The sequence below is a fragment of the Rasamsonia emersonii genome (genome assembly GCF_000968595.1).
Source record: "Rasamsonia emersonii CBS 393.64 chromosome Unknown ctg1118621760403, whole genome shotgun sequence".
NCBI classification, from domain to species: Eukaryota; Fungi; Ascomycota; class Eurotiomycetes; order Eurotiales; family Trichocomaceae; genus Rasamsonia; species Rasamsonia emersonii.
This window is the reverse complement of record NW_013563024.1, coordinates 28,319-53,297: the sequence shown is the minus strand read 5'-3', so window position 1 is coordinate 53,297 and position 24,979 is coordinate 28,319. Positions and strand designations below refer to the sequence as shown.

Below are 24,979 nucleotides of genomic sequence, written 5' to 3'. Positions count from 1 at the left end.
GAAAGGATCAAATGCAGAGTCCAACGGACTTCCCAGCGATACCCGCGCCGATCTCAGGAAGGCAGGGGATTCCCACTGATCCCTTAACTCCCCTGTATGGTCCTCTGCACGTGGAATGCCCGTGACCGGGATTACTGTTTCGAACGCGATCGCCTCTTTTGCACGAGGTGAGGGAGAGCGATTGATTTCGAGTGTAGCTAAGCATTCGGAACTTCGAGTGACCTGTATGCGCCATCAGAAATCCGTGAATCTCACTGTAATTTTTTGTGAGAAATACCTTGAGCTTGACACGCTTCTCGAAGTGAAGATCCCAGGGCAACCCCCTTCCAGGCGTAGCCTTAGCCTCCTCATTGTCTGTCCACCTGGCGCCATCCAGCCAGAGAGTGACCTCATCACCAATCCCAACCTTGGTGCGAGCGACTTCCTCAGCGCAAAAACCGTGGAAGGTGACCTTGACCTGGCCGTTGTGGCGTCGCAAGCGAAAATCGGGTTCGGCAAGAAGAAGACTGAAAGCTCGATTGGAGTTTGAAAATGGCCACACGAGGGTGACAACCGCATGAAAAGATCGTCGGCTCACGTCATCTAATGTTGGAGAGAGCTGTGCAATGGGAACTGGGCTCGACTGCGCAGGAACTTCATGCGACTGGGAAGAGTCGCTAGGTTCCATGATTGCAGCTGTCGAAACGGAGCGGATTCGGCATCGCTCTACCGCGAATCCAGCATAATTCAGACGATTGCTGGCAGCAAAAGAAGTATTGCTTGTCGAAGAAAAAGGAAATCTAATAATAAAAAGAGTTAACTCAATGCCGGAGCAGAAGAGGTTTGAATAGAAAGGATGTGCCTCTGCTCTGCTCAGTCGGGTTGCCGTGTCAAGGCGGAACAATGAGTCTCGCAGAGTGCCGCCCGTCGCGTCACCAGTCACTGGGTCACATCATTACCATACAATACACATACTTGCCCTATTCACTGTAACAAATCCACAATAACAGTCATAGCTCTAGAAGGTGGCTGGTTGGAGTAGTCGAGCACTAGTCTAGTCTAGAGAATTGAACAATAGAACAATAGTAATCGAAGCCAAGATTATTTGATGAGATTGATTCACTGTCAGTAATTATGTAATTACAAGGACATTAGAATGCGCATCTTTTTGTTCAATATCGCATCCAAAGAAAAAAAAGCAAAGAAAAATAAAAATAAAAAAGAAAGAGGAAGAAAAAAAGAGAGATGAGGAGGGATACAGAGAGAGAGTCTCCATCCTTGACTATCCCTGACTTGTGTCCCCATGTAAAATACCACAACTCGAAGGAGAAGATGGGGGATTCAGGAAGAATTGCTTCTGATATCATGCTTACATGAAGAGCTGTGATGGTTAGTCAGATCAGGCAGTAAAGAATAGGAATCATCAGGATCAGAAAGACATACTAAAGCAAATCAACCGCAATGGGAGCAGCTGAATCGTATAGCAGTTGCTACATCGTAGTTGGATGATGAACATCTACGATTGCGCGTGAGTGGGGAAATCCTCCGCTATCAGCATCCGCCGGTTGCGTGGAAACTTTGGGATGCTCTGGACCACACTCCGTCTCTCGATAAGATCGGAAGCGAGTTTATTATATAACGCACCTTAAATTCCCATGTTTCGCACACTGAATACTCTACTTTGACCAGAATATATACTTTTGAGAGATGACCAGCCTCAACACGGTTCGCAGTGTGGCTATCATTGGAGCGGGACCATGTGGACTCGCGGCCGCAAAGTATCAGAGCCCTCACCTTCTATAAGTTTATTCTTCATATAATGACAAAGTGCCAGATACCTTCTCGCAGAAAAATGCTTTGATAAGATCGATATCTTCGAGCAGAGGAGCAGAGTCGGCGGCGTTTGGATTCATAATCCCGCAGCAGAAAAGGCGAAAATCGCGATCCCGGTGCCCCAGCTGAATCCTCATCCACCGCCTGAGGAGCCCATATGGCGCTCGACAAGCGAGGGACGCCGCGAAGCGACATTCGTCTCCCCGCTTTACACCCAGATGGAAACCAATATTCCCAAGATGATCATGGAATATTCCGAAAAGCCCTTTCCTGCTGATATTCAACTCTTCCCCAAGTTCGAAGAGGTTCTGGAGTATCTTGAAGATTATGCGAAAGACGTTAAACATCTCATTCGTTTTGAGAACCAGGTGCAGGAAGTCAAAATTGAGGATCCATCCAGGAGTACCTGGGCCCTAACGAGAAAAGATCTGCGCAGTGGACAAATAAGTACAGATATTTACGATGCCGTGGTTGCTGCGAATGGCCACTACAGTGTCCCTTATATACCGGCTATCAAGGGGATCGAAGCTTGGAACGAGGCATATCCTGGCGTCATTTCTCACTCTAAAGTATATGACTCACCTGATGCTTTTCGAGACAAGAAGGTTGTCATTGTCGGAAATTCCGCGTCAGCCATTGATATCGGAAACCAGATATCGCAAGTGTGCCAGCAACCTCTCCACGCCGCTCAACGGTCAGAGGCTAGTGTTGTACTTCCAAATGTCCCATCTGACAGAGTCGCACACGGTGAAATCGTGGAATTCCTCTCCCCCGCTACTTCTGACCGCGGTGTCAGATTTGCAGATGGCAGCATAGAGGACAAGATCGATGCCATATTATTCTGTACAGGTTATTTTTACGCATATCCATTTTTGTCCTCGCTGGAGCCACCGGTCGTCCGCGATGGTTCTCGGGTGCTCAACATCTATCAGCAAATGTTCTACATTGAGCATCCTACCCTGGTGTTTCCCGTCTTACCCCAGAGGGTTACCCCCTTCCCTCTAGCTGAGAATCAAGCCGCCGTGTTTGCTCGCGTCTGGGCTGGACGGCTCGATCTGCCCTCGAAAGCGGAGATGAAGGCCTGGGAGGATTCTGTCGTTGCCCAAAAGGGACCAGGAAAGTCATTCCACCTGTTGCCGTACCCCCTAGATGCGGAATATCTCAATTTCTTGTACGATTGGGCAGAAACTGCTCGGCCACGGCCCGGGTTAGATAACGATGGGAGGGGCAAGAGAGGAGTGAGATGGGGTTGGAAAGAGAAATGGATACGGGCTCATTTCCCCGAGATTAAGAAAGCGTTCTCGAGCAAGGGCGACGAGCGTCATTCCATCCGTACTATTGAGCAGCTTGGGTTTGATCCTGACGGTTGGAGGAAAGAACTGGAAGGGCAAGCGCCATTAGTGAATCTTTGAATGAGGATAAATAGATAGGCCGCTAGTTAATTGTGTGAATAGAAGAATAGAAACACAGCTTGATTGTGCAAGATATCGCTCTGAATTGATTGTCCCAATCGGGTAAACTGGAAAGCTCATCACGTGCGGGCGATCACCCGCAGCTCACTCCACCAGCAACTCCCAGAGCTCTTGCACCTTTCACGCCACCTCAGCGATCAATCACTCCAGCTGTCCTGGATTTATATAGTTATATGGATATCGGTTTTCCTTTGGTCTGTCGTCTCTCTTTCTCAGCATGACCTCCTGTTTCTTTGTACAGCTTACTCCAGGCGCATGATGGCGTGCTACCGCGGCAGCCCTCTGCATGTCCTTACCACCAGAAACGGCGCATTGAGATACGTCAAACCCCCGATTCCTTGTCACGATCGGGGTGGATTTCCTGTTCTTCCTTCGTGCATCCCTGGTGATTGAACTGTCGCCGACAGCGTCTCTACCTTCTTCGCTTCTTTTTTTCTCCGACTCTTCCTTTCGTCCTCGGTATACAATCGTCTCGAGTCCCGCGGCCGGAAGAACCAGACATCAGACCACTCTCGAGTCCTCTCCTTCTCGACAAATAACAATAAATCTACGTGGCGTGGTTTCGCGATCCCTTGTCGGTTATCTTCGCCGTTTCCCTTCGTCTCCTCGCTCGGTTTTTCTCGACGGCCACGTTCCGTCCGATAGTTTGTTCGGCATCATAAACACCACGCAGCACATTCAGCTCCCTAAATGCGCCATTGAAATATAAGAGCTCCCCTGGCATCCCAGACATTTTTTGAAGGAATTTTTTGTTGGCCAGCCATAAAGTCCCAGGAATAACGCGCTCCAATTCTCAGTTGATACTCTCTCGAGGGCACCTTCACCACCCGTGACTTCAGCCGAGATCTTGAGAAGAACGCCAATTGCTGGTCAGACCTCACAAGCCGACTTTACACGACTTAGTGGCGCGTTTCACGCGCTCCTAAACACTATGGATAATCAACCGTTGAACAACAAACCTTCACCAGTGCCCGAGTCACTAAGGAAATATGACAGCATCCCAGGGGCTACACCAAGGGAAAAGCTCAGAAATGCCCACGCGCAGTTACGCGCCAGTGCCAATGCTGGGCCTTTCCGGACTGTCAGCGCAAGCGCGACTCCATCTTCTGCAGGAGACATTGAGCCTGCCCCTCCAGCGTCCATTCCCGAGGCGGCATTACCATTGAGCGTGCGTGTTGACAAAGAACCTGTTCCGCACGATGCATCGGTTGAAGTTCACCAACCACCTGCCGATACTACTGTGTCTCCCCCATTACTCTACGCGGAGCAGCCTGATGTCCAGACGATTCAACCAAGCGCTCTGACCTTTGATCAAACTGAAAGCTACCCTCCTGGTTCGCTTCGGTTGGGGCCTTCGGAGTTTGCCATAACCATGCCAATGGATTCCAGGGTTAAGGATCATTACGAAAGGGCCCTCGCTCAGCAGATGCGCACGATTCAACGATTTCTTTCGGGCTTCACTGATGCTGAGGTGAGTCTCAGCAGTAAAGAAACTCATGCACTATCAGCTAACACCCCGGGTAGCAGGATCAGATCATATCGGCAATCCGTGGACTGATCGAGAGGCTCGATCACATTACACTCCATCCAGATTTGACCATGGCCGAACACATCAAAGACTCAGAGCCCGACCCCCAAAAAGAAGCTGCATGGGCTGAATATTCAAGCTCGAAATTCCAGTTTCTAGGCCACTTTATTGAAGTGGCGACAACGCATGACCTCCATATTGTAGTCATGGCGAAGAAAGGGAAAGCTGTCGAGTTTGTTGAGCGATATTTCCTGGGGAAGGGGTTTATATACACTCGTCCACGCCATGAAATGCGTGGCAATGTTGAAGTTTCAATGACGAACGGATCCTTAAGTGTCGCCATCCGGTCAACACAACATGACGGTGTGCTAGAGACGTATAAGCCGCCTTCGGCAATCATTGCTCTCGATTCATCTTTCAACGCAGCCAACCCTTCTGTGGAGCACCTACGGACAACTTACGCTCGGAATGGAAATCTACTGCCCGTCATTCTGTTGATTGTGTCCAATACTAGTGAACATATCCAGCGTTGTTTACCTGACGTCTCTGAGCTTCAAAAACTGCGGCTACTTGTTCACTGCGTCACAAGTCTCAGCCGTGCCGTTGGGGATCTTCAAGACGATGCATTAGGTGTTCATGAAGACGCAGAGGAGGTTTTATCTTATCTTTTGTCTGATAACTTCAACTTGAGCTGGGCTCTCCCTGCTATTGAACCACTTAATATGCCCAATTCCGAGGAGACAGCTGGGTCTGGAGCAGTCGGATCGACTTATGAGCATCTATCCGCAGGCATGACCCCTCTCCAAAAACGCGTACTTGTAAGTCATGACGTTTTGATATTTCGTGGGACTATCTGACAAGGGTGCAGGACACCACAGAGGATGACGCTCCTGATTCCAAGAGACAACGTCTCACATCGTCACAATCACAATCGCAAGAACAGAGCCAGTTCACAGACTCTAGCAAACCTCCAAGCCAGAGACTGGATACAGACTTGAAGGCTCTTGAAAATAGTCTTCTCCGAATGAAGAGTGAACATGCGAATGAGCTCAACCAGCTTAAGACGACCTTGTCCAACGTCGAGGCTCGATTAGTGGAGCGGGAAAAGATGTTGGAGTCCCTGCAGCATCGATATGAAAGTCGCACGAGAGAACTCCACCAGATGCGCAAGGAACGTGACAATCTAGCGGACAAGCTATCAAAGGCAGAGCAGAGGATAGAAAGACAGCAGGACGAGATCACGAAGCTCAAAGACGAGCGCACCCAGCTGAAACACGACCTAGAGGCCGCCAGAAACGATCTGAAAGCGGAGGGTGGCCGTCTCGAAGAGCTAGAAGCTGCGCGTGAGGAGGTCCGCAGGCTGACAAAGGAAAACGCAAGTCTCGAAAGAAAGGCAGAGTACGAGAGGAAGCAAGCCGAGTATACACGTGAGCAGTACCAGAATGCTTCGACAGCGGCTGCGCAATCCGCGATGGAGATTCGGCAGCTTAAAGACGAGAATCAGCAGCTGAAGCGCAAAATCGCGGCCGAAGCAGTGCAGTTGAGGCAGGTGAAGACGAAGAATGACGAAATGAGACACCTTCAGCGGGTCAGGGAATTAGAGCTGATGGTGGCGTCGCGCGACGAGTTGCTGCGCCGGAAGGAGGATGAACTGCGCGAGCTCAAGCGGAATCGACCCGCGACACGATCTACGAGTACGCAGCCTCGCAGCCCCAAATGGGGTCCCGGCAACAGCCGTCCGACAAGCCCTGGTATCACCAGCAACAACAGCAGCAACAACAACAGCAGCAACAACAACAACAACAGCAGCAGCAACAATGGCCGGGGCAGCGCACTTCGGTTCAGCTCAGAGATGTCCACGTTATGATCAATTGTACAGGATTTTGGCTTTCTTTTTTGTTTGTCTGGCTGCTTGCTGGCGGTCTAGTCCAGGTAGTCTTGTTTTTGTTCATGTCGGCGGTTATATTCGTCTAGCATACCCTTTTTTTTCCGTCACTATTTTTTTTATTGCCTGAATGTGATGTCTGTCTGGCTCTGACTGAACTGAACTCTTGCAATCCAAGCTGAATAGACTCCTCAGTTTCCTCTCTCAGCTCGGGTCAGGATCAGGTCTTGTTAGGATGGATGGATGGATGTAATTTTTTCCTACCTCTGGCGTCCGTCGTCGTCGGTAGTGAAAGCTTGCCTTCTCCGTGTTCTCTCTCTCCCTCTATCTCCCCCTCCTAAGCTTGAGGCTTGATGAGGTCCTATGTTTGATGTTTCCGTCTTAATCCCCCCATCTCTTCCCACCCTTTTTTAGGAAAAATTACTGGCGTGCCAAATGACACATGACATACGCACATGCACGAAAAGGGCCAAAAAAGGAATGCATGTACTCCGTATGCGATTTGCTTAGCTCTCCTGACCTATCCTGCCCTGTCCTGTCCCTGCTTGCCGAGACAGAAGAAATCAATCGATCAATCGGTAGATCGACCGGTATTGATAGATAGATATCCCTACATCATTGGATGTCAATAATGACAGAACTTTTTTTATTTTCTATTTTTTGCTCGATTGAAAGGGGAAAAAACCACGAGAACGCAAGATAGAAATGTATTAAGGTATTAAGAAAGATCTAACTACTTCAATCATATCGTATATTGGAAAAAAAATCAGAAGAGAAAAGAAAAAGCAAATAAAGCAATATCAAAAACACAAGGCATATCCAAAAATATAAATTATCGCACACCTATACATCAAGCAGAAAAATAGCAGAGCCAAACGATTCCCCCACATCCCTCATCTTTAAGCCAACGAAGAAAAACGAAAACGAAAACCAAAGACACTCAGAAAAAAAACCAGAAAAACAAAAAGATCAATCACACACTTATGAATCCCCCCCCCCCCCCAACAAACGAATCCGGTCTACCTACCGAAATGCCTTCTCAAGAAACGCAGATAATTCTTTGGCTTTGTCTCCCTTCATCATGGTGAAGTGGTTCGCGTCCGAAATGGTCTCGATGGCAGCGACCTTATCTTTGCCCACGAGGGTGTCCCACCCGTTGGGACCAAAGTCCTTCCGGTCGTTCAGCAGCCACAGCATCTCGCGGGGATCCTTGCTGCCGTCAGGGGCAGGCTCCGGGCGAGGATCGCCCGGCTTGCCGCAGACGCCGTCCTTAGCCCAGATGAGGTATGTCTTTGGGAGCCGGTCGCGGTACTGCGGGTCGTCGCTTGGATACGGCACCGCCTTGTATGCGTCGAGCGCGTCGATGAAGGCCATGAAATGCGGGAGCAGCCAGCTTGGCGGGGGCGCGTTGCCTTCGCCGAAGATTTTCATCGAGTCGAAGAACTGATACAGCCGAGGCGGAAGCTTCTCGAGGCCGATGGGGAACGGTGAATCGAGAAGGATCAACCGCTCAACTGTCTCACCTTCTTCGAGTACGAGCTGGCGGGCCGCATCATACGCGCAGATGCCGCCTGCGGACCAGCCGCCCAAGTTGTACGGTCCTTTGGGTTGTCGCCGTCGGATCTCTGCCACGTATGGCGCAGTGAGATCACTCAGCCCACAGTTGAGATTCTCAGGTGTCTTCATGTATGGACAGTTCAGTCCGTAGACGCAGACATCTGGAGAAGTCTTAGGCAAGCTCGCATAAGACGTCGCAGAGCCCGACCCGTCAGGGAACAGGAACAGGGTCTTTGTCGCCGTTTTTGGGTTTCCTTGAAGAAGAATAGAGGTGGCAGGAGGGTGTACTACCTTCGATTCGATCAAAGCTTCCGTCTTGAGAGCCACCGGGGCCGGTATTGAAACAGGAGCGGGTGAAGGTGGCAAAGGTGCTTTAGGCTTCAAGTCAAGAGCAGTCTCGATGTCGTCCAGCGTCTGATTCTCGATGAAGAAGTCGGATGGCAAGTCGAGATCCAACGTCTCTCGCAGCTTCCCAAGCACTGTCAGAGATAGGAGAGAGTCCATCCCCATCTCACCGAGGTTCGCGGTTCCCGTTAATTCCTCTGGCGGCACACCGATTTCTTCAGAAAGCGTCTGACGGATCACCTTCATTGTACTGCTTTCCCCAGCTTGCATGAATTTCGGGCCTGGGGTACAGAAATCCCCGGGAGTTCCCGGTGTGGAGGAATCTGTTGACGATGAGGAATCTTCAAAGAATGCAGACTCTTCTGACGACTCGCTGCTGTCCGACGGACTGGCCTGTAGCAAGAATTGCTTCAGGTCCTTGACACTTGGGTGGTCCATAAATACGGACGAATCGACGTCAATATTAAGCTCCTCGCGGAACTTGCTCGAGATTGTCAGAGAAAGCAGTGAGTCGACTCCATAATCCGCAAATTGGAGATCATCGGACAACTCAGATTCAGGTACGCCAATCTCACTTGCCAAGATTTTCAATGCTTGAACAAGGACGCTAGGCGTAGCTGACTTAACTGCTGGCTTTGCATTGGATACTTTCGCAATGGGTTCAACTGGGCGCGGAGGGACGGCCTTCGTTGCCGGCGACAGACCCTTGAAGCCACCGGCAGGGGGAAGGACCGTGTTGAGCACTTGACGTGGAACGCCTTGGAACTTTATTGAAGTCAGTAAGCCTAGAGTAACATAATGATATTAACCATAGATACTCACCTTAACCCCTCCATAAACCGCGATGATGTCGTCCCCCTCGAATACGTAGACATCTCCAGCGTAGATGTTGTTCTGCCAAGGTTGCATCTTCACATAAGTCCGGTACGTAGTATCCGCTGAAAACTTCTTCAAGCAACGCATCGAATCCCAGCCGTGATTCACGAAGACGAGTGTTTTTGAGTCGGTGGCATCATTTGCGTTCATTACAAAGCCAGACAAGTGTCCAAGACTGTCGATCCAGAATGGGTTGCGATGGAAGTTCCCTGGTTTGGCTTGGAACTTGACTCGCGCAGTAGCTTCATACTGTTCGCTGTCCAGAATAACTTCTTCCATCGACTTGTAGTTCGAGTCATATTCCACTAAGGCGCTAAAGAGCTTGTAGACCATTCCTCGTCCTAGTTTGTGGCTTTCACCGTCCGCGGCCCTCTGGAAGAGTCGATCGATGCTCCTTCGAATCAGATATGCATGGCGCCTCCACTCTTCCTTCCAGACATTGCAGTCCGAGAACTTGACCAAGCAGCTCCCATGGTCAACCATCTTTTTGCCATCTGAATTGACAGAATATATCTGCACAGAGGCACATTTCTCATTCCAGTCTGCTGTAGCAGTAGCCCGGAACATCTGTGGCCCATCGTTCTTGGCGATTAAAGGCTTGGGGACGGTCATATTGCAAACCTCGAGTCCGGATCCTCTCAGCTCTGGTTTAAAGTTTTCGATGAGATAATCTCCAAGTGTCTGGGCAATATCTGCGTATAGAGACTAGAGATGTTGTCAGCAACAGCCCAGACGTCATAACACATGTTCACTCACCGAAGGACATAAGGCCGCTCCGTTAACTTTGTGTCCCTGGATTACTGGATTGAGAAGAGGGTCAGAGATGTCCGATTCCATGACGACTGTTGCTTTTCCGCCTTCATTGTGGACCTCGACAATCTTCTGTACTGAGGTCGTCAAAAATTGATGCGCTGGCTGAGATTCCGCCTGGGGAATAGGTCCCTCGCCTTTGGTCAAACAGAAGTCATTCTTGTAGGGAATCCAGTAGTTCTTGTTGTCCCAGCTGTATGCAGGGAGGTGAAGGACTTGATGACAGGATTTAAAATCCTGATGGTATTCCCGCCATTGAACTTCAATGCCTGCAAGATATACAGAGGCCAAGCTCTGAGACAGGACCTTCCATGAATCTTCATTGCGACGAAGGGAAGCAATCGTATTGGCCTGAGGACCAATCGTGGCCTTGATCATGCCAGAGCAGACCGTATGAGAGCCAATTTCAATCCAGACCGTTCTTTCACCCATAAGCTTAGCATGTCGTGTTGCTTCCAGTGCCCCAAGGAAGTTGACAGTCTCCCTGCAGTGGCGGCTGAGATAACTAGGACTCAGAACGTCGTAATTCGCTTCAGTAATGACTTCCCCAAGGAGAGCCGAAACAAACGGAATTGAAGGTTTATGAAATTTGACACCTTTCGCACATTCTAACAGTTGTTCCAGAATCGGTTCAACCTGAGCAGAATGGAACGCGAAAGGTACTCTCAATTTTGTTGCCTTTATTCCCTCAGCAGCGAGTTTCTCGGACAACAAATCGATGTTGTCACATGTACCACTGATGACAGTTTCCCCGGGAGCATTTATGCAAGCGATCTCATGGACTTTGCCATTAAGGAATGGCGTAACTTGACCGAGGGATGCCTTGAGTGCAAGCATAGCATGCGTTCCAACCTTGCAATGTTCTTCCAGGAGCTGGGCCCTACGCCCGCACAAATATATGGTATCGAAGGCCGTAAGTGCCCCGGAGATATTGAGAGCGGCATATTCTCCCAAGCTGTGGCCTAACACGAAAGTTGGACGAGCTCCCCATGACATCCACAATCTTGCCAGGGCCATTTGCAAGCAAGTTGTACCAAGCTGAGTGACTAGAGGGCTCAGATCCTCGATAGGAACACTGCCATCGATTAATGGCAAAAATGATGGGAAGCCCAGGCTTTGACCTATGCCATCAAATCGCTGGATGTTGGCACGGAATTGAGGGAAATGCTCATAAAGCTGCTTGCCCATTGCTGCGTATTGAGCTCCCTGGCCTGTGAAGATGAAACCGACGTTTGGTGTAGACGCAGGAACAGGACTGATGCTTTCTTTCCTGACAGACGCTTCTAGAGCATCTCGAACTTCCACAAGACTGCTGCCAGAGACCATGACCCGGAATGGATGGTGTATGCGCCGTGCAGTTGTGGTATAGGAGAGCTTCGCCAGAAATTCCTTATCGGCACAATTTCCAATGTTTTTGTTGATGTAGTCCACAAGAGACTTGATATTGTTTCTAAGTGAGATTTCGCACCTCGCAGAAACAGCAACAACATGTGTCGAGCGAGGATCCTGGACAGCGTGTTCCGCACAGGGAAGGGGTCCATCTTCCATCAGGAGAGCAGTATTGCCACCGGCAGCAGAGAAGTTGTTTATGAAGACCTTCCGCTTTCCTGCGTCTGGTCTCGTCCAGGGAGTCGGCTTGAAGGCGATGTGTACATTGCGCTCCTTCAAGTCGGTTGGGAAATTGTGGTTGATCTTCGTTTTTATGCCACAGTGAGGGGGAATTGTATTCTCTCTCATCATCAAAAGCACTTTAATCAATGACGCAACTCCTGAAGCTGACTCTGCATGGCCAATGTTCGCCTTTGCTGATCCCAGATGCAAAGACTGTTCCGGTTTGCGTCTATGATCAGGCGCAAAGATATCAAGTACCGATTTCATTTCCACCGCATCACCAGCTTGGGTACCGGTCCCGTGCATCTCGATGTAACTTATTTCGTGTGGATGCACGCCAGCCTCGTTGAGGAGCTTATCGAAGATAAAAGCCTGAGCCCCGACATGAGGACGAGTCATCGAAACAGCTTCGGCAGAATGGTTGGTATAGGCTCCCACAATCACTCCGAGAATAGGATCATTGTCTGCTTGCGCATCTTCTAGGCGCTTGAGCACAACAGTGCCAACACTATCTGCTCTGCAATAGCCATCAGCACCGTCATCAAACGTGTTGCAGTTGCCCTTTCTAGAGAGAAAGTGACCGCGATCAAGACCAGCAAAATTATCTGGATTCGTCAAGATATTCGTGCCACCGGCAATCGCAGTATCACAGTCGTTTCTCCATAGAGAATTGCATGCCATATGAATGGCCGCTAAACTGGAGGAGCAAGCCGTATCGACGCTGACACTGGGACCGCTGAACTTGAAGTAATAATTTATGCGTCCCGGTGTAAATGCGCGGTTGCCTCCTGGAATAAAGTAGGTATCGATATCTTGGCCACTGTTGACCTCACGGTAGTCATCACTGGTCATTCCATAGAAAATGCCAACGCGGTCTTTCTGGGTCGATGGTGTCGAATCAGGAACGAAACCCGCCATTTCAAGAGCTTCGTAGGCTGTAACCAAGGCCAAGCGCTGCGCAGGGTCTGCCTGGAGTGCCTCGCGGGGTGACATGTTAAAGAAGCGCGGATCAAAAAGCCCCGGCTCTTCAATCCAGCACCCATAAGGCACCTGACTGGTGTTCCTTCTTTTCCCGGTCGGATCGAAATGGGTCTTCACATTCCATCGATCTGGCGGAACCTCTCTGTGAACATCGAGACCCTTGTACAGAACTTCCCAAAAGTGCTCGGGGCTTGGTGCATCGGGAAATCTGCCTGACAGGCCGATGATGGCGATCTTTGATTTTTCGGATCTGCCTGTCAAGTTCACTCTGTCATTGTCCTTCAATGTCTCCATAGTGGAATTTTCCAGAACAACGTTCGGAATGCCCACGCGTTTCAATGTCGACATCAAACCTTGGGAGGCTGCAGTTGCGACCGGGAAGATCGTACAACTTGAAGTTTGAGCGGACATAAGGACTGATGAACAGCCATCCAAGACTTTGTCCCAGCAAAGCTGGTGTAAAAGGATTTCCTCCAGAGCGGTCTCAAGGAGGTCTTCAAAGCTCTTAGCGACCATTACCTTTCCGGTCGTACTCGATAGCAGTGGAATCCGAGGCTCGTAGTTAGCGAAAGTGCCATTGCTTCGAGACTTGAAGATCCAGTCCACGTCGACCTTTCCATAAAGATGAGGCGCGTGGTAAGGAGCGTGCACCGGGACCCTAAAAGGCTTGACGTCTCGTGGTAATTGAGACTCGATGAATTCCTCGAGAATCAGTGGCGGCGCGCTGATCGTCAGGCTGTGCGAACTGACCGCACTGATGTACGGCTGTGATGAAGGGGAGAGAGCCTGCGGACGTTAGATACGCGGCCTTTTGCCGGAGTAGAGAGGCTAGACTCACCTTCCGCTTGGAGAATTCTCGAATGGCCACCAAGGCTTGGTCTTCGTGAAGTCCCGAGATGACTGCTGACCAGCTCTGAGACTGGGCCTCATATTGACCCACAAGATCGCGGACTTTGAGGGCACACAGTCCCAGTCGTAAAGCGGTCACTACCACCTCAATGGCAACTGGAATGAGCTCGCCAACTGTCCGCGACGAACTGACAGCGGCAGCAGCCAGAAGTCCGGTGCACAGTCCGATGACATGGCTGTCAGAGCCTAACGGGTAGACTTGACCCTCATCGCCGTAGTAGCTGGAAATTATTAGCCGCGGTTCAATTCTTGGAAATAACGTGGCAATACACATACTTGATAAACGAGGCCAACTGGTAGATGCAAGTGAGGGCGCTTTCGAGTGCTGGATTCGGCCCCGACTCGCGATATCTCGCGAGCAAGTCAACAATGCTGGTAAAGCGAGGAAAGAATTGGCGATCAGACGGTGGCAGCTGAGCTATTTCGTGGCGCAAAGCGTGGAAGCATCTCTCGAAGAAGGACGTCAAGAGGCTGTTGTTCTTCGCCTGTATCAAGCGACGGAGCCCAGTGTCAAACTCTCCGGTTTGATCGCCGAAGAGATAGACGTGGCTAGTCGACCCCATGGAGATTCCTACGCTGGCGGATCTATTGGAGTTGGCTTTCAGGATAGTTGAGCTCAACCCAAGTGCTTTTAGGCGGGACGCACGTGGGTTCCAATCGCCATGGGCTGAACCGTCTGGGTGTCAAGTACTTCGTTGAACAAAGGGAAAGGGGGCGAAAGTAAAACTTCAATGGCGGCATGGGCGTACGCCACCATTCTTATCCAGACGTCTCCCATACGAGATCGTCTACCAAGGACGTTAGCATCGTTCCCATGCATCGTCCCCATCTTGCAGGACCCGTTTTGACGCGATGTGGGTTGCAAGCGGCGGTTCCCAATAGCCAGAATGGGCCAATTCTAGAACCGTACGAGGTCCAAATTGAGCCATCGCGGCCAAGACATCTGTCTGGATCGAGTGCTGGAGATCAATCTCTTTGGGCGAGCAATGTCTCAGATGTGTATGAAGTGGGGAGGTTCAATGGTACCGTTACGATTGAGAACGGCAAACTTCCCCACTAGAAAAGCCGGTTGCAAAGGTAGATCTGCCGGACCTCATGAGGCTGTGGAGAGGAGACCAGAAGGCACATCTCTTTGTTTCCAGGCATATGACCTGTCCACCATTATCCTGATCAGGATATGAGAAAGTTGCTGCTAGATCATGACCAAAAACATCACCACTCCGTCATTCCAAGACGCTTCGGGCCATCTTCTCGATATCGGCAAATTCCATTACTGCAGACTGAGCAATTCATTCTGGTTTGGGGGGGAGAGAGAGTTGGAGTTTGGAAATGGGAAGTCATCGTGATTGCCGCATGCGGAAAAGGATGCGCCTTCCCGCCGCGGATCGTCTTCCGCCAGTCACGTGTGGAAGGATACCCTACCCGGAAGGAACTCCCTACAGGACCAGGATGCCGAGTTCTATCGAAGCATCTAGGCGTGCAGATCGTTACCACAGGAATGTATCCTACTGCTTGTTCCGTGATGCTGCATATGATAGCATCAGGTATTGATCGTCGCCCAGGATCTGCATAGATATGGAATGGTGGCTCAACTGCATATGCTAAGGAATGTGGCAAAGCATACATATAAGTGCCCCTCAACGCATTTGGACAATTTACATCATAAATCTTCAGCGCGGATTTGTAAGTATGCTTGCACCCATGGTGTTGAATCCGTAGGAGAATAATCAAAAGACGTTTGCAGTAAATATTCCGCTCTCTCTTTTTGCAAACGTGAACATGTGAAATAATGAATTGTCAATGATTCAGCTTGGGCGCCATGCAAAGAGTTGTGGATCTAAGAGAACAAAGGGAATTCTTACCCATTGGAAGGCTATGGAGAAGAATGTGATTTTATTGGAAGTTTTGCTGGGACTCGACCTTGTTCGACCACACGCGGGACACTTTTCCTAGTCACTAGATATCAACAGCTGGGAGAAAAGCGAAACACGTAATGCTGTATCACAAGACAATGGGCAACACAATCATGGAATTGCAGCTGAGTCTTTTGCCCTAGTATGACATGAGATTGCCCATGACTCACTGACCTTCGAAGCGGTCATCCACCTGATGAACGAGCTTTCTGCCTCACATTGCCCATCGATACTGCAACCCTACATTCTCTTCCATTGAACCGTGCCAATTCCTCACTTGACTGAAGGAAGCATCATGATAAATAGAAAGCAGAGCAGAGCCACAAGCTGATCGTGGGCCATCTCGTTTCCTGTCATCGGATGGTGCATCTGTTCAGCCAGATACAAAGCAGGAGTCTCCTTGGAGATCTTAAGAGGGACACTGATATTAGCAGAAACAATGGTGAAAATAATATATTTTCCAGAGTTAAATTGAAAGAAAAAACAAAACTAGGACAAAAATAATATTAGATATTAAAAACAAATAAGATAAAACGCCCCATGAAGACCGTAAACACTGTACAAGAAAAAAAAGTGATGAAATGAAAAAGGTTCGTTCCCCTCGTAGGAAAAAAGGAGTCAAAGACGGGGGAATAGAATATAAAATAAATGCAACAGAAGAGAAAAGAAGGAGACAAACAACGAAGAGCACAAATAGCCACCTAGCGCTCTATACGCGTGCGTCAAAATAGGAAGTGCCTTCCATCCCGGAAGCAAGATGAGAAGGATACGTCAATGCCTGCCATCACCATGTCCATGGTTCCCATTGTGGATGTCGTATTCCGGTGGGACTTCGGGCCAAGCATCCACTCCGTCGAGTAATGCAACCCCCATACCAGCTGTCAAGTGGGTCTCAATGTGACAGTGGAGCAAGAACGGCCCGGGATTGACGACCTGGTACCGTAATACCATCCACGTCGACCCGAAGGCGCCATTCGTCACGAATGTGTCTCGGTAGATAGGGTCTTCCAGGTTGAAGTATTCCGGATGCGATGCCATGGCTTCGTCGACACTGGACCAGTTGAAGAATCCGGGACCCGCACCGATCCAGAAGGCCTTGTTCGAGTGCTTATGGATCACGTGAGGTGCTTGAATCTTCGGAGTCTTTGGGAACTGACCCAACTGCAGCAGCAGATCGACCCAGGTGCCGTTCTTGGTGGGGAGGGTGAGTTTGTCGCCCAAATTCTTCCTTGCGTCTAGGTCGAACAAGATGGGGGTATCCGCGTTCGCCTCGACATCGTAGAGCTGTTCGCCCTGCATGGTCCACTGCCAAGATGATTGGATACGCCCCATGGTGAGGTTGAAAATCTGATCTGCGCTGCGAGCTGGTTTGAGATTCGGGTAAGGAGGGAGGTTCGTGGTATTCAACTGTACCACGTCAGCAGAGACGTTCTGACCGCCGTAGTTGATGTAAGGTGTCGACGGTCCCAAATCCTTTCCACCCTTGTACGACAATGTGGCATATCCCGAAATGATCTGATCACCGTTCGTGTCTGCAACTCTAATGGTGTAGTTCTTTGGTATCTTGTCAAGCTTGATCATCGCACCGTATCGTTCACCGTTGAACAAGGGGAAGTCGTGCACGAGCCGGGGCTCGATATAGTGTCCATCAACCTCGTAGATCCACATAGGATGCTCGTCGATGGAGACAACAAGAGACTTCATGAACGTGGCACCGATGAACTTGAAACTTGCCCAGCCCTCGCGTGGATCCACCTCAATGACTTCCATGTTACCTTCAGTTGGGACACAACCTTCATTGACACCCCATGGAATCTTTGATTCATCATAGGAATAGTTGCCCTGGGTTTTGTAGATATTCGGGTAACACCTAGACTCAAGGATTAGAACAATTCCCCCGCTTTCTGTTCACCTCCGAACTCACCCCTTGTCCGTGAGAGGCAAATTGTCAATGGCACCTCTCAGATATGGCGTTTCGTAGCTGTCGATTTCCTCTGCAGATGGGCAGTGGACTGCTCCTTTTCCATTAATCAGAATGCTGTCCACACAGCTTGTTTTTTTTTTAATTTTCACGTTAGTCGGTCATAGATGCCACCCATCGAGGTCATGGTTCTTACAAAATATCAAGCCCGCTAATTAGCTGCAAATTGAAGTACTCCTCCGAGGTCAGGTGTTCCCAGTCCGATAACACGACAAGGCGGGGATCATGTTCCGCACGATGCATGGCTTCAAGATCTGCAGGGTCATTCGAGATCAAATGGAACGGGGTTGGAGTATGTGGTTTTGGCCTAACAAATTAGTCGCAGGCCAAACACGAAGGGAAGTATGGGGACACACCTGACCCAAATGGGGCCGTACAGTCCGTCGGCCATTGTGTTGCTGTAATGGGAGTGGTACCTGAACAACCTCTATCAGTAAAACCAGTCTTCTAGACAAGACAGCCGAGATAACGCTGCTCACCAGTAAGTCCCGTAAGTTGTCGCAGTCCATCGGTAAAGAAAGCTTTCCCCTGGCGGAATTGGTTTCTGTGAAAGTCCTGGAACGCCATCGGACCAGGGCGTGTTCATCTGCCTTCTCTGTTGTTAGTGCTGTCATTCCTAGAAATTAGCAGAGACAGGCTGTCCACGTACTCAATTCCGTGGAAATGAATCGACGTGTTGAAAGGCAGGTGATTATGGACGAGGAACTTGAACGACATTAGCTCCTGGCACTGCCTACTTCGAAAAAAACAAACAAAAAACAAACCTCGACATCATCACCTTCGTCCACCACCAACTCCGGCCCCGGAAATTGGCCATTCATGAAAATCATCTTTCTTGGGTTTCCATCTGGCGCCCCTTCCTCCCACGTCAAGTGAAGCTCGAACGGAACCGTCGCGGCGTACGCTGAGGTCGCCAACGCGGCCAGGCACAAAGTGAGAAAAGACCCTTTTGGCGCCATAGTCTGTCAAGGAATGCAGATATCCCGGGCCTTCGGGTTGACGACAGATTACCACGGCCGTGATCCCTCGGCACCGTAGCCACAAGATTTCGAAGTCCGTGGATCATAGAAATTTGAACTAGAGGACTCAACGGGGGCCTTTAAGTATAAGCAGAAGGAATTTTCCACGTCAACAAGACTCCGATCAAAAGGACCACTAATTCGTGGGCCAAAACAATCTGCAGTCAAGCCTTGTGAGTGCGCATGCGAAGCGGCACGTAAACATATTTCCGGATGTGGGGATTGGATGAATTTGATATCGATCTCCTGTTCACGAACATACTAAACCCATTGAAGTAATTCTCAGTCCTTATTATCACATTCTTGTGCGCAGCTACATCCCAATACGGAAAGGCGTTTTGATCTGAAGGCGGTCCTCCTAGCATTGTGGGCGATGAAGTCAGAGTGGAAGAACTCCAAAACTCGAAACAAGTTCGACTAAGTGGACATAGAGTTAGCGCAAGGGAGATCAACAACAAAGGGTCTCGACCAATCGTTGAACCGTCCTGTGAGTTTGGTATGCGTGAGCAGGACCTGAGCAATCTTGGTAAAAAGTAATATCACAACTTGTTGGTCGATCAGCCTCTTCATGGATCTGTGGAATGTGTGAGATATTTCCGGATTGGGAGCTGAGGAAGCTGCATGCGGAGGGAAACTATGCCAAGACGGTCTGTCATAGGCAGTAGAGCCTCCGCAACGGTTTCATGAACGCTATATGGTTGCATTGAGGAAAGGCCTGTTCCGTTCATTCGACCTCTGGCATCCATGGTTTGGGATAAAAAAAAATTGGATCGTCAGTCGAGTTCAAGGAGGGAAGAGTGGGTGAAAAGCACAGCCTTTTTGTGCAGGTAGAACATCTTCTGCCTCAGCATTGCGGGAGAATGTAGTTGATTTGTTGGGAGACGATGGATGCAGCAGACTCGAAGTGTTGCTGAATGCTGCAGCATACTGATCGACTTGCAAAGCATTCTGATTATCCACTGCACGCAATGCCTTGCTGTAACAAGGACCCTGTGGCAAGACTGGAATTTGAAGGGGAAAAGAGCCACATTGCAGTCGCAAACAAGGGAGGGCGGGCATTCCAGGGAGGGCGGAAGCGGCGAGGCTGGCATGTGCCGTGGTCGGGGCGGATGCCAAGAGATCAGCCAGAGTGGTCGCCAAGTAAATGATTCCTCAAGGCCAGAAAGGCTGAGCAAACACCCCGATAAACAGGACAGTCAATTTAAATGGCCATGTGCAGTGGCTATGAACTGCTTCTATCGGGGACGTGGCCACGAACGAGGTAGATCAGCCGTTTGCTCCCACCCTAGCGGCCATTTTCCTCATAATGGCTGCCAACAGATCTGAATTCGTAGACACTCCCCACGGCTTTTCTTCTCATTGTCACGTTTCTTGAGTTCTGGCCTAGACATGGTGATTAGCTCGAGCAAGGTGATCTGTAACGAAGCTGTATCGCGGGGATGGATGCACAGATCCATATTCTCGCGGCCAATGGAGAATGAGCTCTGGTTGAGAAGAACCATGGTGCTGAGATCGGGAGAAGAGAGGGATCGGTTAAGCTTATCGATAGCCCAGCGCGATCCACACCGCGCTAGTCCCGAACGGGGCCAGCGTAAACACGGCGCGCTGGCCCAAACAGGGCGGCCACATTCACACCGACTCAGCTGAGGCCCGACTAGCCTGTTGTCCCCTCCACTCCATCCCATCCCTTCGACGGCCGTGTTGTGCTGACCTGGACGTGTGGCCTTGGTGCCCAAACGGCCGTCTGCGGCGCTTTTCCTTTCTGGTTTCTTGTTCAGACTCTTCCACTCCCTTGTTTCTGTCATTTGCTGACGGCCCTCCCGCGAGTCTCTCCCTGCGCTGTGTCTAGTGCCCGTCGCATTCAATCCGACGCCTAACCACATTGCAACGCCAATACGGGGAAGTACACGCTCTGATCACGACTCGATCACCACGCTCGTTTTTTCCTTTATTTCCTTTTGTTGCCTAATTGTTATTTCTCGACCCCTACGACTGTGTCTCCCCAAACAATATAGAACGGACGGACCATTATGGCGCCCGACCCGCCGCCGCTGCCCACCAAGTTCCCATGCTGGTGCCGTGCAATCTACTCTTGGGGCGGCGAGACGAAACGGGACCTTGGATTTGTCGAAGGAGACCTGATCGAGTGCTTGAATGCCGGCGACGGATCGTGGTGGATGGGCCGTCTACGACGTGACAGGCGCATGATGGGCCTCTTTCCCTCCAACTTCGTCACCGTCCTAGGCGATGATTTTGTTCCTGGAAACAACCGATCTGTGACCCCAATGGGAGGAGGAGACGCCCTGTCCCGGACGGACAGCTCAACCCCCAAGAAGCAGAAAACGGTGTACAGAAAGCCCTTTCAGGCGCACAAAGAAGCCATTACGCCCGCTGAAGCAGCTCGAAGGGCGAACTCGTCATCAGAGGCGCTGTCACCTTCGCCATCTCGAGAAAACACCCCACCGCGACAGTCTCAGGCCCTGCGGACCCGGACACCGACAACGGCCGTCCGTCATCGCCGCTCTCTGGCCAGGCCTCCATCCCGCCCAGGTTCTCCGCCCGCGTCGCACGAGCCTGAAGTGTCCCCCGCGAGGCACCGTCGCAGCTCAATTTCACGCCCCCAATCTCATGAACTGCCTCCGCACCCTCCTCAGGACCGCGATGAGTCACCTCCGCCGCCGCCGCCGCCGCCTCATAGAGTGGCAGTCAACAGCCAGACCCCGCGGAAGAGGCTGCCTCCCCCGCCACTTGAGATGAACGATCGTTACGCCGTCATCTCGCGAACTCCCTCGCCAGTGTCGCCCTCTCAATCGCCAGGTCCGCCGTCGCCGGCTGTCACCCCTCACACGCCATCGCCTCTTCGAGATGCTATGGAAGATGTCATGTCCTCATTACAAGACATGGGCCTCTCGCACGGGCCGCCGTCTCCTTCGCCGCCGCCTTCATTTTCGAATCCTTGGTCCCCTGATGCGTATGACAGCATTCGTGCCGCAAGTCCGCGACCGCCTAGTTCTCGACCTCTAACATCTCTGGGTTTCGGAGGGGATGGGGGCGGATATGAGGGGGAGGAAGACGACAATCATCCCAATTTCCCAGACCGATACCATGACGGCCCGCCTCAATTCAATAATTATGTCCAACGAATGGAAAGGCGGTTACGACAGCTTCACGAACAGAATGGCGAGGACCCCGATCAATTGCCCGATGACGATGTTGGCCCTCCGCCGCCGCCTAGGAGGACTGAGTATCGTGCAAGGCACAACTCGTGTCCCAGACCCACGTCCGCCGCTCAGGAGTCGAAAATCAGCCGCCGATCTGGGGAGACATGTCTTGGGCCGGACGTTCACCAATAAATCAAGCGCGACGAATTCCTCCAGCGGCGTCCAAAGTACCACTACGACTGAGACAAGCAGCACCGGCAAAACCTTGATGAGTGGCACCTCGGCTGGTGGCATCAGTGCGACGAGCGCTGGAAGCTTTGCAAGGCGTGCGAAATGGGGTAGCTTCTCGGCGGAAAGACCAAACACTGCAATGAGCGTTTTCAACGACCCGGACAAGAGACCTCAAACGCCCTTGAGCGGGATTTCTTACCATTCCAGCCACAACACATCAAGACAGGGAGCCATGTCGGCGATTCCATGGTCATCTGAGAAGGAGGCTACTGAATCTCCCGGCGTTTTCGGTGGCCTTGCCACCCCAAAAGTGAAAAAGAACGGATTCTTCAAGAGGTTCCTGGAATCCGCCAAAACAGGGGCTGCCAATGCGAGAAGCAGCATCGCTGTAGGGCAAAGTGGGGGTTCAACTTCACCCACAAAGGGAAGACTCTCCTTGGCGGTGTCGTCGCGCAAGCATGACAAAGACAGTGCTCGAGACACGGGACCTGGCGGCGGGGGAAGTGTCGATTGGGTGCAGGTGCGACGTGATGTTAACCGTGCAAGTACTCCTAGTCGGAATGAACGGATTGAACGAGCAGAACGATGTCAGATGATGGATCACCCGGTCATCTATGCGGTCGAAGAGCTTTACGAAACCGCAGAAGGTGACGAGGGCATCGATGGGCTTCCATTGAGTGAACCGACCAATTTTGCTGCCGTCAATCTGAGTATGGTGGACAAGAATGCTCGCTTTATAAACAGCCTACCCCCGTTGACCAATCCGGCGAGTTTGGCGCAAGGCTACGTTTGTCGGCCTTACAAGAGCGATGTCCAACGACTTCGTGCCATATTCACCTGGGTCAGTGAGAAGATTGCGTGGGATGAACCGATGGATGAAGATGACGTGGACATGAAGAGGGTGATCAGTATGAGGAGGGGCAGTCCCCGTGAGGTGGCGATCCTGGTCAAAGAGATGTGCGCCGCCGTCGGGCTTCATGCCGACGTGATCAGAGGGTACCTCAAGACACCGGGAGAGGTATTCGATCTGGACAGCCTGTCACGACCGAATCATTGGTGGAATGCGGTTTTGGTAGACGGCGAATGGCGCATCATGGACTGTTCGCTGGCCAGCTCGACGAATCCCCGAAGAAGCTTACTTGTCACCACGAACTCGCAACATGCAGAGACCTGGTACTTCCTCGCTCGGCCGATGGAGATCTGCTACACTCATATACCACTTCACCCTGAAGAACAACACATCTGTCCGCCGATCTCGCCCGAGGTTCTCTTGGCGCTTCCCCCTGCCAGCCCGGCCTTCTTTAAGAATGGTTTGCAGATTCCCGATTACGACACCAGTTTCGTCCGAATCGAAGGATTGGAAGTCATGCAACTGCGCATTTTTGTCCCGCCGGACGTGGAGTGTGCTGCTGAAGTTGAAGCTCCAGCCTTTGCTCGCGATGCCGATGGGGATTTATTCGAAAGCGGAGAAGTTGTACGGAAACGTGCCCTCGCCCAGCCGGACTGGATCCGGGGTCGGAAACGGTTCACCGTGAAGGCTGTTCTCCCAGGCGATGAAGGGCAGGGAGTGCTCAAGATCTATGCTGGCAAGAAGGGACTGATGCATTCGAGCAAAGACATCCCCCATCCTCTTGCCCTGGCCCTGCCAATCATCCACACGGGCGAAAACCCGCCGTATGATTTCCTTATTCGTCATCCCACTCCGCATGCGCAGCGTCACGACCTGTACGTGATGCAGCCTCAGTGCTGGAGACTGGCGATCAACAACACCTTCGTCTTTACAGTCCGGCAACATCCGGCATACCCACCGCCAACCAGCTTCGATGGCAGTTCCGGTGGACGAGCCTCCCCTGTGCATATCCGACCATCGAGTGCTCTCAGCATGGTGTCCAGCGGTTATGGGGACTCCAATGCGTCTACCACGTCTGTCAATGACGGGTTCTCAGCATCCACGTCGGCCGTGTCGTCAGGCAAGTCGAGCGGTCGTGAAAAGCCAGCAAAACTAGCCATCCAGTCTCCGTCAGGGAAGATCCTGCGGCTGATGCGCAAGGCCGACCACATGATCAGCACCAGCAGCAACACCGATTCCGGGATAGACGGGACCCCGGACGGCAGCGTCTGGGAGACGGTGATCAAGATCGGCGAGCGAGGTGTCTGGCGAGGCCTCGTCCTGGCCGATCGGGTTGCCCGATGGTGCGTTTTCTGCGAGTGGGAATGTTTCTAAATAAATAGAAATCAGAAACGATGCGTACATGGACGTAGTCATGTAGTCATGCCCGGCGCTCTATATCTGTTTTTTCTTCTCATTTTGTTGCATCATGAACTGCATGCATTTACCTCTTTTTTTCTTCGGTGGTCGTGGGCTGGGACTCTGCTGCTTTTTGGCGTCTGTCTATTTCTTTTCATGCATCCATGTCTTGGGCGTCTCGACAAGCTGATGATTTTTCGACCTTGGACTATTTAAAGATTTCGGTGATTGGTTTGGTCATGCTGATCTAGCGTGCTTGTTTTTCCCTCTTCCCATTGACAAATGGATGAAATGGCGCTGCTGTCCTGTCAGGTTACCATTCGCATTTACCTATTTTCCTTTCTTCTTCGTGTTTCCCTTATTCTTTTTTTTTCTTTTTTCAATAATCAATAACGCAACGACATCAACATGTCTGGAGTTCATTGTGTTCAGTTCAGTTCAGTCCAGTCAATCCAGTCATACTTTTTTTTTTCCTATCGTGTTTATGAATTGGAGAAAGGAAATTTTTGTCATGTCACGCAATGACTGGACGAGACGAAATTCGAGATAGATGTCTCCATCTATGCATGCATCTTGCTCGCTTGCCTGCGATGTTCTCTTAAAAGAAATTCGATCTGTGTCTCGGGTCATTAATTAGACA

General features: G+C 50.9%; 6 protein-coding genes across 6 annotated transcripts; 3 read left to right on the top strand and 3 right to left on the bottom strand.

Moving 5' to 3' along the window:
* Nucleotides 1–667, bottom strand: T310_6408 (uncharacterized protein; the record flags this gene model as incomplete). The annotated part of the gene is made up of 2 exons (XM_013470783.1): nucleotides 1–222; nucleotides 278–667. Coding segments are annotated over 2 exons (612 nt in total), but the record flags the coding sequence as incomplete, so codon positions are not given.
* A 1,019-nt stretch (nucleotides 668–1,686) lies between these two features.
* T310_6407 (Uncharacterized protein) lies at nucleotides 1,687–3,224 on the top strand (the record flags this gene model as incomplete). Its single annotated transcript, XM_013470782.1, has 2 exons — nucleotides 1,687–1,757; nucleotides 1,814–3,224. 2 exons carry the CDS (start codon nucleotides 1,687–1,689, stop codon nucleotides 3,222–3,224), a joined length of 1,482 nt encoding a protein of 493 aa, XP_013326236.1.
* Nucleotides 3,225–4,215: 991 nt separating this feature from the next.
* On the top strand, nucleotides 4,216–6,679 carry T310_6406 (uncharacterized protein; the record flags this gene model as incomplete). Its single annotated transcript, XM_013470781.1, has 3 exons — nucleotides 4,216–4,755; nucleotides 4,812–5,630; nucleotides 5,681–6,679. The coding sequence occupies 3 exons, from the start codon at nucleotides 4,216–4,218 to the stop codon at nucleotides 6,677–6,679; spliced, it is 2,358 nt and encodes a 785-aa protein (XP_013326235.1).
* A 1,041-nt stretch (nucleotides 6,680–7,720) lies between these two features.
* Nucleotides 7,721–14,349, bottom strand: T310_6405 (6-deoxyerythronolide-B synthase; the record flags this gene model as incomplete). The annotated part of the gene is made up of 5 exons (XM_013470780.1): nucleotides 7,721–9,364; nucleotides 9,422–10,180; nucleotides 10,232–13,663; nucleotides 13,716–14,007; nucleotides 14,063–14,349. The coding sequence occupies 5 exons, from the start codon at nucleotides 14,347–14,349 to the stop codon at nucleotides 7,721–7,723; spliced, it is 6,414 nt and encodes a 2,137-aa protein (XP_013326234.1).
* Nucleotides 14,350–16,470: 2,121 nt separating this feature from the next.
* T310_6404 (Multicopper oxidase) lies at nucleotides 16,471–18,639 on the bottom strand (the record flags this gene model as incomplete). The annotated part of the gene is made up of 6 exons (XM_013470779.1): nucleotides 16,471–17,569; nucleotides 17,624–17,749; nucleotides 17,817–17,987; nucleotides 18,037–18,096; nucleotides 18,160–18,266; nucleotides 18,445–18,639. 6 exons carry the CDS (start codon nucleotides 18,637–18,639, stop codon nucleotides 16,471–16,473), a joined length of 1,758 nt encoding a protein of 585 aa, XP_013326233.1.
* Nucleotides 18,640–20,729: 2,090 nt separating this feature from the next.
* Nucleotides 20,730–24,315, top strand: T310_6403 (SH3 domain protein (Cyk3); the record flags this gene model as incomplete). Its single annotated transcript, XM_013470778.1, has 2 exons — nucleotides 20,730–21,979; nucleotides 22,077–24,315. The coding sequence occupies 2 exons, from the start codon at nucleotides 20,730–20,732 to the stop codon at nucleotides 24,313–24,315; spliced, it is 3,489 nt and encodes a 1,162-aa protein (XP_013326232.1).
* Nucleotides 24,316–24,979: the final 664 nt, after the last annotated feature.